The 14660-nt window shown below is 35.1% G+C and overlaps 1 protein-coding gene across 2 annotated transcripts in view; it reads right to left on the bottom strand.

Moving 5' to 3' along the window:
- Positions 1 to 14660, bottom strand: part of SCFD1 (sec1 family domain containing 1) — a 114228-nt gene that overhangs the window by 47940 nt on the left and 51628 nt on the right. For both annotated transcript variants that reach the window (XR_008529511.1, XM_054577901.1), the window contains exons 15-16: positions 5460 to 5556; positions 35 to 105 (exon numbers count right to left, since the gene is read on the bottom strand). Coding sequence is in view for 1 of the 2 variants with exons in the window: in XM_054577901.1 (XP_054433876.1) it covers positions 35 to 105; positions 5460 to 5556 (168 nt within the window). In the remaining variant the exon portion in view is untranslated. The remainder of the gene's footprint in view (positions 1 to 34; positions 106 to 5459; positions 5557 to 14660) is intronic.

Here is a 14660-nt window from a genome sequence, read left to right as displayed (position 1 = left end):
CTTTCTGCTCAATAAACGAATACAGAAAACATACCTCAGAAGGTGCCTGCTGTGCGCTTATATAATAGATAAGAAACAGCCTCATTTTATCTTCCGGAGTTCCTGCTACATAGGGGAAAACATAATTTAAACACTTAATAATTCTGGTTACATATTTAATTAGCACTTAAAAGTATATAAACATTCACGGCATATCTAAATGTGACTAGACAAAATTTGGTTCTTGATTCAGCTGATTTAAGGTTTTAAACACTATTATTACAACCAGATAAAATACAGATATGAAAAAAGATTATATACTTTGGGATTAATGAAGGGATGGGATATGGAAGTGTCTCCATTCTATCTTCTACATTCTGTATAATATTGAGATTTATCTTTTAGATATAAACTCAAAAAGAAAGAAAAATGTAGGTAGAGTAATCATACAACTCTAAAAACCGGATACCACTGAGATGGAAGGGGGATGTAAGTAACAATTATGTAATTACAACCGGCATAAAAATGGCATTGTCCTGGGAAACCAGTTGTATGGTCACCCTAGGTATTAGGTTTTGAAACCTTGCTGGCTAAAATCACCTAGCTTAGCCTAAAGTTATACTTCTCAAATTAGGGTCACTAAATATACGTGTCTCTTCTTTCTGAAGGGCATTATATTAATTTTGTAAGATTTAGAAAAATAATACATTTATATTAAACGCTGATATTACTATGCATAATATATTTCTCTGAAATTTTAAGACAGAACATAAAATTTCAAAGAATTTCTTGCTTACAGTGGGCATGTTGGGCTACTCCTATTACCCAAAACCCCAAACTTTCCAGAGAAAATAATTTATTCTCCTCTCTGCTACTGGGTTTACTCGGGTGCAAAGTGATAAAAGTCATAGGTAGCTCAGTTTCACTATTCGACAAATAACAATATGCACTCTTACTTCAAATTGTGTCCTAATACTCATGAAATTAGAACTGTTATACTTTATTACAGAATAAAAACTAGAAGAATTTTTTCAAAACATGACTTATGAACCATCAATTAAAAAAAATGGTTAGAATGCAGACACCACCCTCCTTCCCCTCTAAGAAGAAATAAAATCTTAAAAAAAAGGAATCCAGATGCACATTCTCAAATTATCCTTATTCCCTATATATGACAAAGAATGACGATAAAGAGCTTTCTCCAAAATTCTCATGTTTACCAATAAATATAGTATCTTGGACACTTTGAATATTAGGTTATGACATCCATGGTTTTGTTTAAATCCTAGGAAAAAGCTTAACAGGTAATTAGCCTGGCTGGGTTCAGGCCAAAGTTCCTACTACCTTCCTGTGGGTTGTGGTTCCATCGCTGATTCTATTTTCAAAGCCTTTTGCAGTGCTATTGGGATGTGTCTTACTGCCCAGTGGCCAACATGGGAACTGGGAGGTCATCTAGATCATCACCCCACAGTCTTTGGAATGCTATTTTAAGATCAGATTCACATATATGTTGTTCAGAGATGAGCCCAGGAATTTATCAACAACTTGACTGGGTTGCTTTCCCGGGCTCCTTTCTCTCTGTAACCCCCCTGGTAATTCCCAGTTCCCTTGGCCCTCTGTTTTTGGTGCTCTAGCCAGAAAGCTTTGACTTTAGTTACCCTGCTCCACTGTACATTTTCTGCAACTGTGACTAAGCAGCTAGAGGAAAAAGAGAGGAAGTGGGTAGATGTGGAAGAGGGTATAATAGGGGAAATAAATAGTAATGAAAAAATGCAATAAAAAGTAACATAAAAAGATAAAAGGATCTGGAGGAAAAAAAAAAGAGCAATGGAGCTTGCTCTAAGCTCTTGGGACTACGGCTCCTAAGATAGAAGAGAAAGTGTTCCCTCCCACAGAGTTTTAGGAGCCTGTGGGTCCCTGCTGTTGCTTTTAATATCCTCAGCATTTAGCACAGCCTTTTCTCATAGTAGGCACATATTCTGCTTATGGAAGGAACAGATTCCAGTCTTCAAGGAGAAATATTTTATAGTTGCTACAGTGTAAATAAATGCCCCCAAACCTCTGCTAAGGTTTTTTAAGAGTCATGACGGTAAAGATTATAGAGCAGGAGTGTCCAATGAACAACCCACAGTCCGCATGCCACATGCAGTCCAGGATGACTCTAAATGCAGCCCAACAAAAAAATCGTAAATTTACTTAAACATTATAAGGCTTTTTTTTCGTGATTATGTGTCACGATGTATTTAATGTATGGCCCAAGACAACTCTTATTTTTCCAGTATGGCCCAGAGATGCCAAAAGGTTGGACACCCCTGTTATAGGGCATCCAGATGCTTAAAATGAACATGGATCACGGAGACACCTAATGAAAACTGTAAAAATGTATCCTTTACAATTACAAGTACTCTAGAGCCTGTAGCTACAGCCTGGATCTTCTTGTCACACGTAAGTTTTTACTGTAACTGCACTCTATTTTAAAGACAGAGTTTCCAGCTTATCATATACTTTCTTTCCCTATTTCAGCCCTGGAATCAACCACTTCTCCAATGAGTTCCAGTGTAAAATGGTATTGATAAGCTTAAATCTTTACTACTGGGTTATAGTTGCTCCCAGCCCTGTTCAGTTGGCAGAGCTAGAATATACATATTATATGTACACACATGCTGTTTACTTCTCTACTTGATATAGTGAATATATATAGTGAAAACACTAAGCCCATACCAACACCTTCAATTCTAACCCAACATGACAGGATTCATTCTTGTTTTCTCTCTTTCCATATTTGTAACTCCTTTCACTGACTCCCTTTATATTATCTGATATTTTTACTTATTTAACCAGTCCCTAGTATGAAACAAATATCTTATCTCTGCTGCCACCCCATGCCTGCATGGAAGGCTTCTCACTCTACTTGGGCTCTGTTTCCCTACAACAGACCCACCTGCATGTCCAATATTTCTCACCCCATCTATGCTGAGGGTAGGCTGACCTGTGCAGCAATCTGTTAGAGCTATTACACCAGGGGCTGGGTTGTTCCTATGTGTGGATACTGCTCACTTCACTCAATGTCAATGCCTTACTCTGGGTTACCAGCACTCCCATTACCCAATACATAGAAGCCCTTCTAATTCTGCTCAGGTTCCAATATCTTGTTCTGAGCGAAAGTGAAAACCAGACTTCTACTTAGCATAAATGCCTACCTTGCTCTGCCTTATTTAATGTCTTTAAAAATAAACTGTTTGGCACTGTGTGGAGGGATTGAACAAAAATGCCAAAAAAAAAAAAAAAAAAAAAAAAAGGACAATGACAGGGAAAAGAAAAGTTCTGTTTGCCATTTTATCCACACACTATTTGCTTTAATTTTACTCAACCGTTATTGTAAAGAACTCTGAAGAAATGGGCATGTATATTTTGCATTTTTTCATTGTGAGGTGCAAATATTTAAAATGCTGTGCTCTTACTATAAAACTAGATTTTTAAAAGTGTGAGCAATACTTATGGCTTCTCAGAAGTTTTATGAATAGAACCCTTAATTACAAACAGTTTTGACTTTTTAAAAATTGCTTTTCAACTTGAAGTAAAGTTTAAAGCTAATACCAAACCTCTAACTCAAAAAGCATCACCATTCAGGTGAGTAGCTTTTGTGCAAAATATGAGATGAACAGAGCTTATATGCATTTTATTCATTTGAAAAAGAGCTGAGATTTGAATTGAAAACTATTCTATAATGATCAATAAATCTCTCAAGTTTAGAGATTTTTAGAGGCTAAAACCCTATGTGTTGGGAAACACTCCGTCTGGTTTCAGGGACTGTAGCCCCGCCAATTGGCAAGAGGGCCCCAAGGCTGGAAATAATCAAGGAGGCCTTGGGAATACAGGCCACTGAGGAGACAAAACCTGTCCCCTGGCAGGGGCACAGCCCCTGTCTCCCTCACATCACCCTTCTTGGCCCTGTGATGGTTGGTAGACAATGACGGGTAAGATTCCTCAAGAGGAAGGGCAGCCTAAGCCAGACACAGCTGATATGGGCAGCAGGACAAGAACTTGGGGGACACGGAGAAAGGGCAAAAAGACCCGCAGCCCTTGGCTCAGCTTGGACATGGCTGGGGTCCTCATTCTATCCGAAAGAAGTCTCCTTATCTCCTGGTGGCTCTGTCCCGCCTGCCTGCCTCAGACTTGAAACAATATTAAAGGCAGGTACAGACCTAAACTGGATTGGGCAGTGCCCAGGGAAAAACAGGCCTAGAAGTAATAAGTTCCTTGAAGCATGTTTTGTTCTTCCCTCAAAAGCTATGATAACCGGCTCATACTGGGAAGGAAATTTACATTATTCATAGAACCTGACCTGAGGCAGATCTCTTGTGTTCCTTCAATTGTTATCTATGATCTTTACATGTTTTCTGTGAACATAGCCTTTTGACATTGATTGATGAGCTTTGCTGCATACTCCTGTGCATATGGTTCTCAATAAAAGCCTTTGGACACAGGGGTTCAGGGCCTTCTCCACTAGAGGGAAGAACCATGTCTCCTCTCCTGGCAGCCAGAAGTGTTTGCGATGACTCATGTTTATTCCCCCATCCGTGACCACCCCGCGACAGGCTCTGTGGGATTCAGAGCCCCGCTCCCTCCTCCACTGGCTCTGGACAGTAACCCTCAGATCCAGGAGCGCCCCATGCAGCGCTCCCTGCAACATCTATATAGATCCAATCATTATAATAACTGAAAACAATGATTAAATTACATTTTCCATGTACAAAGAGTTATATCTTATTTTAAGAAAAATCTAACATACAAATAGTTAGATGAATATAAAATACAAAGAGATTGTCTAAAGAGTTTCTTTAAAAGTGAATTCCCTAAGTCCTGGCCAGGTAGCTTATATTATTAGGGCATTGTCCCGTACACCAAAAAGATGAGGGTTTTGGTTCCCAGTGAGGGCACATGCCTAAGTTGTGGGTTCAGTCTCCCATCAGGGAACTTGGTTTCTCTCTCACATTGACATTTTTCTCTCGTTCTCTCTCAAATCAATAAAAACACACCCTCAGGTTAGGATTTAAAAAAAAAATGGATTAAAAAAAAAATGAATTCCCTATATATTTAAAATATAATTCATTTTTAAATACATCTTTTTAGAAAACTCTTTAGGCTTAAATCAAAGTAATTAGAAAGTGTATCACTTAGAGACACCTGCTTTGAATCTTCCTGGAACCAGCAGAAATTGAGCTTAAGATGTATCACTTTAAATAAATGAAAAAAAAAAGTGCTTAAATACCATTTAAGGAAAGTTCAATGAAATAAAATGCAAACCTTTTTCTACTTTATGAACTGCCATGCTACAAACTTCTCAACAGAAAATAGTTCGTTTAATTATCTCATTACTAACATTGTCAGAAAAATAACTATTCAGATTTTCCTAAAATTAAAAATGCTGGATTCATCAGATGTGAAATTTACATTAACCTCAAATTTCTGGTACATACCATCAGGGTCTGATATTACATCTAGAAGAGATTTATCCAGAGTAGTTTTGCTCATTATTTTTTCTTCACATTCAAAATATACATCTAGTTTTCTTGCCTGTTTCAAAATAAATATTAGATTAGAATGCTTCAGGTATTAAAACAGACTAAAGGGTTCTCAGCTTACAAATTTCTATTTTCTATGATCAATTTTAAAAGCAAATATTCATTTCCTGGTAGTGTTTATTTCAAAGTTTCTTACTTCTGATCATATACTTAATGCAAAAAACAACAGACTATTTTGTTTACCATATTTGACTTACAAATTCAAAATTAATTCTCCATGTCATATTTACATTAGCAAAGCTAATAATTACAGAAATTGCAATACTGTGTGAATTAGTAACTAGCATACAAATAATACTGTATTCCATGCAAATTAATGGCCATGTTACAGGGGGTATTTTTTAGTGCACAAATCCACATATTTTCACCTTAACTGAACAGAAAATTAACCTAATTAAATTACTTCAAATTTTTTAAAAATAAAACTGGTTTTCTTCATTAAAGGTCCCACTTAATACTTTGAAGTTTTAGATAATGGAACAGTAGTCAAACTTAGCTTTTTGGTACCATACCTTTTCCTAAATTTGAAATTTGCAGTTATACAAATGAATTCAACATGTTAGGATCCTCCAAAGGAGATAAAAATTATTACCAAGTACCTATTAAATTATGTTTTAGATAATACAAAAGAGAGAAAAGAACATGTTTTCTGTTGAAGGTGCTAACAGTCTAAGGCAGTGATTTTCAACCTTTTTCATATCCTGGCACACATAAACTAATTACTAAAATTCTGTGGCACACCAAAAATACAGTTTTTGCTAATCTGGCAAAAATAGGTATAATTTTGATTAATTCATAGCAGATGGTTTTTATTGTGCTGGCTGCTGTCATTTTGTTATTTGCTAATCTACGGAAAAAGAGGTCAGTTCTCCTGCTTAAATAGTCAGGTATTATGTGTTTTAAAAATTCTTGTAGGACACCAATTGAAAATCGCTGATCTCAGGGGGACAGAAACCAATCATGAAATAAGTTAGAATATTTACAGATACCTACAAAGAACCAATATATAAATATAGAACATAAATAAATATACTAAGCTAGATAACAGAATTAAATAGTTGACCAACTGTGGAGGAAGTGATAAAATTTGAGCTCATTCTGGAAACTGATTTGGAGACATGGACAGATAAGAGTTCATTTCAGTTAACAGGAACATACCAAAACATCATCAGATTGGAGAAATATGAATGTTAGACTAAGAAGTGGTTTCATATGAGGCAAAAGGAGATCAGCCAGAGTCCCTCAATCCCACTACTCCTCAGTGGCACACAAGGCCAGAGTTTTAAATAAATGAAATATTAAGTTTAAAATTCCAAATACAATAAAAAGGTATACATTGAGATCTGTCCTTACCCCGGTCTCTTCCACCCTATTTCCACCCATTCCTACATATATTTGTTTCTTGTATAGTTTTCCAGTTTTTCTTTCTTGCAAATGTAAGCAAATAGAGTCTATATCCTAATATCCCTACATTTTCTGACACAAAAGGTAATATACTGTATTATTCTGTCCCTTGCTTTCACTCAACAATATACCTCACATCAGTACATTGAGAATTTCCTTATCAGTGAGCTCCTGATAAGAATAAAGTTTAGGAGTTTTCCTTTTCATAAACTCTTTGGCCCCTTATCTTCTTCAGACTCTCTGATATAGGAACTATTTTAGCTATTGTACAAACCTACTTTGAATATCAAAATAGAAGAGGTGAAGTTTTAGGAATGGAAAAATATAGTATTAAAAATGGATGAAAGAAAAAGAGATCCTAGGAAGGAGACCATGGTAGTAGCTGTGGACTTGGAAAGACACAGATAATTAATAATTACTATGAGAATAGCTATGAAAAGCAAAGTAAAGTCAAAGATAACTCCTAAGGAACTAGGATGACGGTAGTAGGAATTATATTAATGCATATATCAGATTGGGAAAGGCTAATTATCTGCAGACTGAAGCCAGAAATGGGGGAGGGGAATGTGATAAAATAAGGTGTTAAGCTGACTTGCAGACCCATACAATCTGTGCCAGCCAACCTTTTTGTTTAACCAGTTATATGCTAGGATAAGTTCCCTCTAGTCACATCCAATAACTCAACTTTTCATTAAACATTGTGCATCTAGGCGTAGGCTCCGATTACTCTGTTAGCTTTATTAAAAATGTACTCTTTTTCAACCTCCTACCTGGTGAATTCTACCCATTTTTCAAGGACCAGCTTCTTCGTAACTCTCTTCAATCTCTGTTCTTTCCTCTTTTTGCTCCTCCCTCAATCTGTTTCTCAGCTGTTAGAATTCATTACCAACAGCACTTTACATACCTTTCCATAATAACAATAATCACACTATATTATTCTCCTTTATTTACATGCTATCCTTCTAAAACTGTAAACTTCCTAGAGTGTCTCTAATTAATCATTTAACCCTAATAGTCTAGTGAAGCACCATGGCTCATAACAAGGGCTTGAGGAAACAACCACTGAATTTCTAAGCTAAGATCAGGACACACATAGATAAACAGTAATCTTTAAAAGTCATGAGCCCTGGTTGGGTAGCTCAGTTGGTTAGAGTGCTGTCCCAACACACCAAGGTTGTGGGTTCGATCCCCAGTCAAAGCATATATAAGAATCAGTCAATGAATGCATAAATAAGTGGAACAACAAATTGATGTTTCTGTCTCTCTCTCCCCCTTCCTCTCTAAAATTAATACGTCAATAAATAAACTTAAAAAAAAAAAATCATGCCCTGGCAGGGTGGCTCAGTTAGTTTGTTGGAACATCGTCTGTATACCAAAAAGTTTACAAGTTGAATTCTGGGTCAGGGCACGTAGGTTGTTGATTCAGTCCCCAGTTGATGCACAAACGGGAGGCAACTGATTGATGTTTCTCTCTTTTTCTCCCTTCCTCTCTTTCTAAAATCAATAACTAAAAAAAAAAACCCATCCCTACTGATATGGCTCAGCTGGTTGGGTGCTGTCCTGCAAAGATGAAAGGTCACCAGATCAGTTCTGAGTCAGGGTACCTGCTTGGGTCATAGTCTGGTCCACGGCTGGCATGTGTGAGAGAGGCAACAGACCAGAATTTCTCTCTCACATTGATGTTTCTCTCCCTCTTCTTCTTCCTCCCTACTCATTCTACCCTCCCCAACTAACTAAAATCTTAAAAAAAATAAAAATAAAAAAGTATCCTCAGGTGAGGATTAAAAAAATAAGTCAAGAAAGTAGATTAATGAACTTTTAGAGGTGAAAAATGTAAACAACAAATATTTAGTGATTTCATATATAAAACTAAGTATGCTAAATGGCATAATATAATATAATGTATGTACCTACATAAATCAATAAAGAAACATTAGATTCATTTTGCTCTTCTTGATGTATTAACTTACTTACACTTTAACTTCTAATAAGCAATGAAAACAAAATCCAAAAGCAACTTAGTTTGATTGCTAATGGGTAGTGAGCTTCTTTTGGAGTTGAAGAAAATGTTCTAAAATATATGATGGGTGTGGTTGCACAACTCTGTGAATATACTAAAAAACACTGACTTGTACATTTTAAATAGGTGTGTTATATGAGGTGTGAATTATACCTCAAAAAAGCAGTTAAAAGTAACTAAGCCTTTCAATACACCGATTTGAAGAGCATCCCATGAAGAAAGGAATGGACTGAGGAGAAATTTTCTAACCTGCATAAAAGAACTAGTATCTTTCAGCATCTGTTATGTACAAGGTACTTTACTTACAGCTATGGCATTCAAATGTTTTTAAACAGTGAATCTCAGAACCCTTTCTTTCAAACCAAATCTCCTGCAGATCCTAAACATAAAATAGATGCAACTGACCCATTAAATGTCTCAAGTGTACCAGAGAACAGCGTTTAAAAACTACTGACTTAGATTATCTCATTTTAATTCTCTAAATAATACTATGAGCTAGAAATTATTAGTTTCATATTAAAGATGAGGAAACAGACACACAGAAACATGTATTATTCAAGGTTACCAGAGTAGAAGTAGGAGACAGTTGAGATTCAAATCCAGGTCAGACTCCAATGTACACCACAGATAAAGAGTAGAAAAAATTATATTTTCCTCAAGTACAATGTATTGCTTCCTTTGTATATGCTTCATGAAAAAAAGTATATTTGTCAATTAGTACATATTTGGGTTTTTGTAATATACATAATTTATGTATATGTGCCAAAAGGTTATTTTAGCTAGAGACATAATATTTATAGGTCCTTTCTCAGTTTTTTGAAATAAGGGATAATATACATAAGGGATTAGAGAGACAGTTTCTGTAATTCCAAAAACTGACTACTTTTACGCAGTATGAGTTCAAAGGACAATACAATTTGGATAACAAGAATTATATAGAAAAATTAAAAATATAAAAAAATAAGGTCAAGATAAACAGATTTTTGTTAGATTCAGTAAATTTTAAGATATGAAGAAGAAAAAAATTTAGAGAAAACCGAAAGACTATGTATGAAATATAAATCTTAGCTAGTAAATATAAATTCAGAGAACCATGAATTTCTCAAAAATCCCATTAAAAAATCAGCTGTCCCCTCTCCCCACAGTAATAGAAAACTCTTAAGAGTTATCTGGGATGTACAAGTACACTTGACCCTTGAACAACAGGGGTTTGAACTGTGCGAGTCCACTTACACAGGACGTTTTTTTTCTTAATTGATATACAGTTGGCCCTCTGTATCCTGGGTTTTGCATGATTGTATTAAAACAACCTTCGACCAAAAATGCTATTTTTGATTTCCACTGGAGGTGAGTGGTGCCCCTAACTCCCTGTGTTGTTCAAGGGTCAACTGTGGCATACAAATTTTGTCTTTTAAAAATCATTAACTAAAAACATTTGTTGTGATCCATACAGGACATGAAGTGAATCCCCTTTTCCTTCCGACAACTGAGGAGTATTTTTCCTTCTTTTTATTATTCCTCTTTTCATTCTAGCTAGATGATCTATGAAATTATATTTCAAGGTGTTCTATAACACAGGTGGTAGGCAGCAAGATTTACTTTGGGGCACTTGCTCATATGTCAGAGTGACTTAGACATCCTAAATAAAATTCATCCTATACCTGTACCTCACTTCTGTGCAGAGATGGGACAGCGTAGAGGTGTGGAACCTGGTTAGAATATTCAATTTCTACAACAGACTATAAACCTTACTACTTGGTTATCTCATTTCCAAATATATACATTTTTTTCTCTCAACCCAAACCACTGACGTTCTAGCATTCTAGACCCAAATCTGAATGGGTAACCTCAAATTCTCTGCTGTCTAACTCCTATCAGGAGTCCAATGGAAAAAAGTGATAATATATTTAAAAATGTGCAATTCTTTAAATCTCTTCACTCTAGATAGTAAAACAGTATAAACTTAGACCATACTACCTGGGTGACTTATAAAACTGCCCTCATTTAATTTTATTTTAATATTATATCCTTTACTTTTATTAAAGTTGCCGTGAAATCCGTGATTGTAACTGATACTAAAATACGGCACATTAGATCATTTGATTTAATTTAGGTTATGCCTGATATGAGCAATGTTTTTTGTAATATGATGCTAAGAAACACTTTGCTTAGAATAAAAAAAAAAATTTCCCTTTCCAATGAGTTTAAGTTTTGGATTTTTTAAAAAACTTAATTTTGTCCTCTTAAACTTAAACATGTCCTTAAAACAAGTTTTTGTCCTCAAAAACTTAAACATGTCCTCTTTAAAAAAAAATTTTAGTTGCCAGAAACCCCAAAGCCAAATTTGAGAATTACCATTATAATTATATAGCAACTATTATGAGCATTTATTTCATTATTTTGTCATATGTGCTCTGTACGAAAGCTGCCTTAAACTTGTTTAAGAATAAGGATACAACTTTATTTATAAATTTATCCTATACATTGATTCCTAGTAAAACTATTTAAATTCTGATTAAAGTGATCTATTAATAAAACATTTAAAATGTACATGAAATAATCTTTATAGATGACAAGTATTAGAACGTACAAATATTAGCCCTGGCCAGTGCGTCTCTGTTAGAGCATCATCCTGCAAACTGAAGTGTCGCGGGGTTCAGTTCCCAGTCATGACACAAGCTTAGGTGGCAGGTTTGGTCCCTGGTCAGGGCGCATGTGAGAGGCAACGGATTTACGTTTCTCTCTCACACTAATGTTTTCTCCCTCTCCCTCTCCATGCCTTCCCCTCTCTAAGCATGTCAGGTGAGGAAAAAAAAATGTTAGCAACCTTATAATAAAGTATCAAAAACTGCTTCATAATATTTCTGGAAAAAATAGAGGTTTACGTGGCACTTGTAAACTATTATAAGCTTTATTTTATTGTGGCTCTCAGAAGCATTTAGTTTTAATAAGCAAATTAAATCTGAAGTAAGCAGATGAAAAGAAATCATAAAACTCAGAGCAGAAATCAATGAAATTAAAAACAAGAAATCATAAAGAAAAATCACTGGAACCAAAAGCTGGTCTTAAAGACCTTTAAAACTGATAACTCTAGTCAGGTTAATTATGAAAAAAGGAGAGGGAACACGAATGACTAATATCAGAAATGGGAGAAGGGCCATTATTATGGATCCCATGATATTATAAACCATTTCCTGAAAGACAATCCACCTAAACTCACTAAAAGAGAAATAGATAATTAGAATGGGTCAATATCTATTAAAGGGACTAATCAATAATTAATAAGCTTCCAAAACAGAAAGCATCAGGTCTAGATGGATTCATAGTGAATTCTCCCCAACATTAAGGAAGAAATTATACCAATTCTTTTCAATGTCTTCCAGAAAACAGAATGCAAATGAGAAACTAGAGGATTTCCTGCTAAGATCAGGAAGAAGGCAAGGATGCCACCTCTCACACTCCTATTCAACATTATGCTGGAAGCCCTCGCTAATGCAATAAAAATAAAATGAAGTAAGAGGTATACGGATTGGAAAGATAGAAATAAAGTTGTCTCTCTTTTTTTTTTTTTGCAGATGACATGATTGTCAATGTAGAAAATTAAAAAGAAACAGCACAATATCTCTACAACTAATAAGTGACTATAGCAAGGTTTTAAGACAACAAGGTTCATAAACAAAAGTCAATGGCTGTATCAGGAAAAAAGGCAAAAAATATCCCCACACTCGCTGTCAACATCACAGTGAAGGTCCCAGCTAAAGCAGTAAGACAAGGAAAGGAAATTAATGGAATACAGCATGGGAAAAAAAGAAATAAAACTGTCTTTGTTCACAGATGACACGCTTGTCTATATAGAAAATACCAAAAGAAAAACCACAAATTTCCAGAAACTACTAAGTGCCTATAGCAAGGCTGCAGGGTACAAGGTTGAAATATAAAAACCAGTTCTTTTTTTCAATATACTAGCAATGAACAAAGAAATTTGAAATTAAAGAACAATACTACTTCGATTAGTACTCAAAGCATAAACAAATGAAAGTTATAAATCTAACAAAATGTGTACAAAAACTATATGAGAAAAACTACAAAATTCTGATGAAAGAAATAAAAAAAACTAAATAAATAGATACCTCATGTCCATGAATAGGAAGATGCAGTACTGTCAATATGTCAGTTCTTCTCAGCTTGATCTATGGAACTGACCAATCCCAATGAAAACTGCAGCAAGTTATTTTGTAGATATTGACAAAATGATTTTTAGGTTTATATGGAGATATGAAAGACCCAGAATAACTGACACAATATTCAAGAAAGAAAAAAATAAAGGACGACTGACAATACCTGATTTTAAGACTTACATAATAAAGCTACAGTAATTAAGACCATGCGGTAGACAAATACACAAATGGAACAGAAAAGAGAGTGCAGAAATAGATCCATACAAATAAAGTCAGCTGATCTTTGACAAAAAGCAAATGCAATTCAATAAAGAAAATCTTCAAAAAATGGTGCTGGAACAAATGCATATCCATGTATAAAAAAATGAATATAGACACAGACCCTACAACTTTCACAAAAATTAATTAAAAATGGAAGATAGACCTAAATGTAAACTGCAAAACTATAAAACTCCTAGAGATTACTTAGGAGAAAATTTAGATAACCTTGGGTATAATGATGACTTTTAGATACGACACCGACGGCACAATACATGAGAGAAATAATAATCTAGACTTAATTACAAGTTTCTGTTTTCTTAAAGACACTGTCAAAAGAATGAGAAGACAAGCCATAGGAAGGACAAATTATGTGCAAAAGACATATCCATTCAAAAAACTCTCCCCACTCAAAGTACATAGGACTCTTGAAACTCAACATTAAGAAAACAATCCAGTGAGAAAATGGGCCAAAGACTTGCACACCTCACCAAAGAAAGCATCAGGTCTAGATGCCACATAAGCATATGAAAAGATGTTCCACATCATATGTCATTAGAGATTTGCAGATTAAAACAGTCCATGAGAGCAGCTGAAATCCAACAATGACAATACCAAATGCAACAGGAACTCTCCTTCATTGTTGGTGGGATTGCAATGGTATAGCCACTTTGGAAGACAGTGTAGCAGTTGGTAGCTTGTTACAAATCTAAATATACTGTTACCATATAACTCAGCAATCATCCTCTTTGGTATTCCCCAGTAAGAGTCGAAAACTTGTATCTACCCCAAAACTTTCATGTGAATGTTTATTGCACCCTTATTAGTATCTGTGAAAAAGCTGGAAGCAACCAACATATCCTTTAATAGTTGAATGGATAAACAAACTTTGGTACATCTAGACCAAAAATTACACACACACACACACACACACACACTTTTATATATATAGTCAGCAATAAAAAAGTATTACACACACATACACACACACAGTCAGCAACAAAAAGGAATGAGTTATCAATCCACAAAAAGACATGCAGGGATCTTAAATGCATATTACAAAGTGCAAGAAGCTGATCTGGAAACGGTACATATTATGATTTCAACTCTGTGACATTATGAAAAGGATAACACTGTGGAGACAGGAGAAAGATCAGTGGTGGTCAGGGATTCAGGGGAAAGAAAATAGGGATAAAAAGGTGGAGCAGAGATGATTTTTAGGGCAGTGAAACTATA

Source organism: Pteronotus mesoamericanus, unplaced genomic scaffold (assembly GCF_021234165.1).
Source record: "Pteronotus mesoamericanus isolate MK-2021 breed Mesoamerican mustached bat unplaced genomic scaffold, CSHL_Meso_final contig_46, whole genome shotgun sequence".
Classification (NCBI taxonomy): domain Eukaryota; kingdom Metazoa; phylum Chordata; class Mammalia; order Chiroptera; family Mormoopidae; genus Pteronotus; species Pteronotus mesoamericanus.
This window is presented reverse-complemented; position numbering and strand designations above follow the sequence as displayed.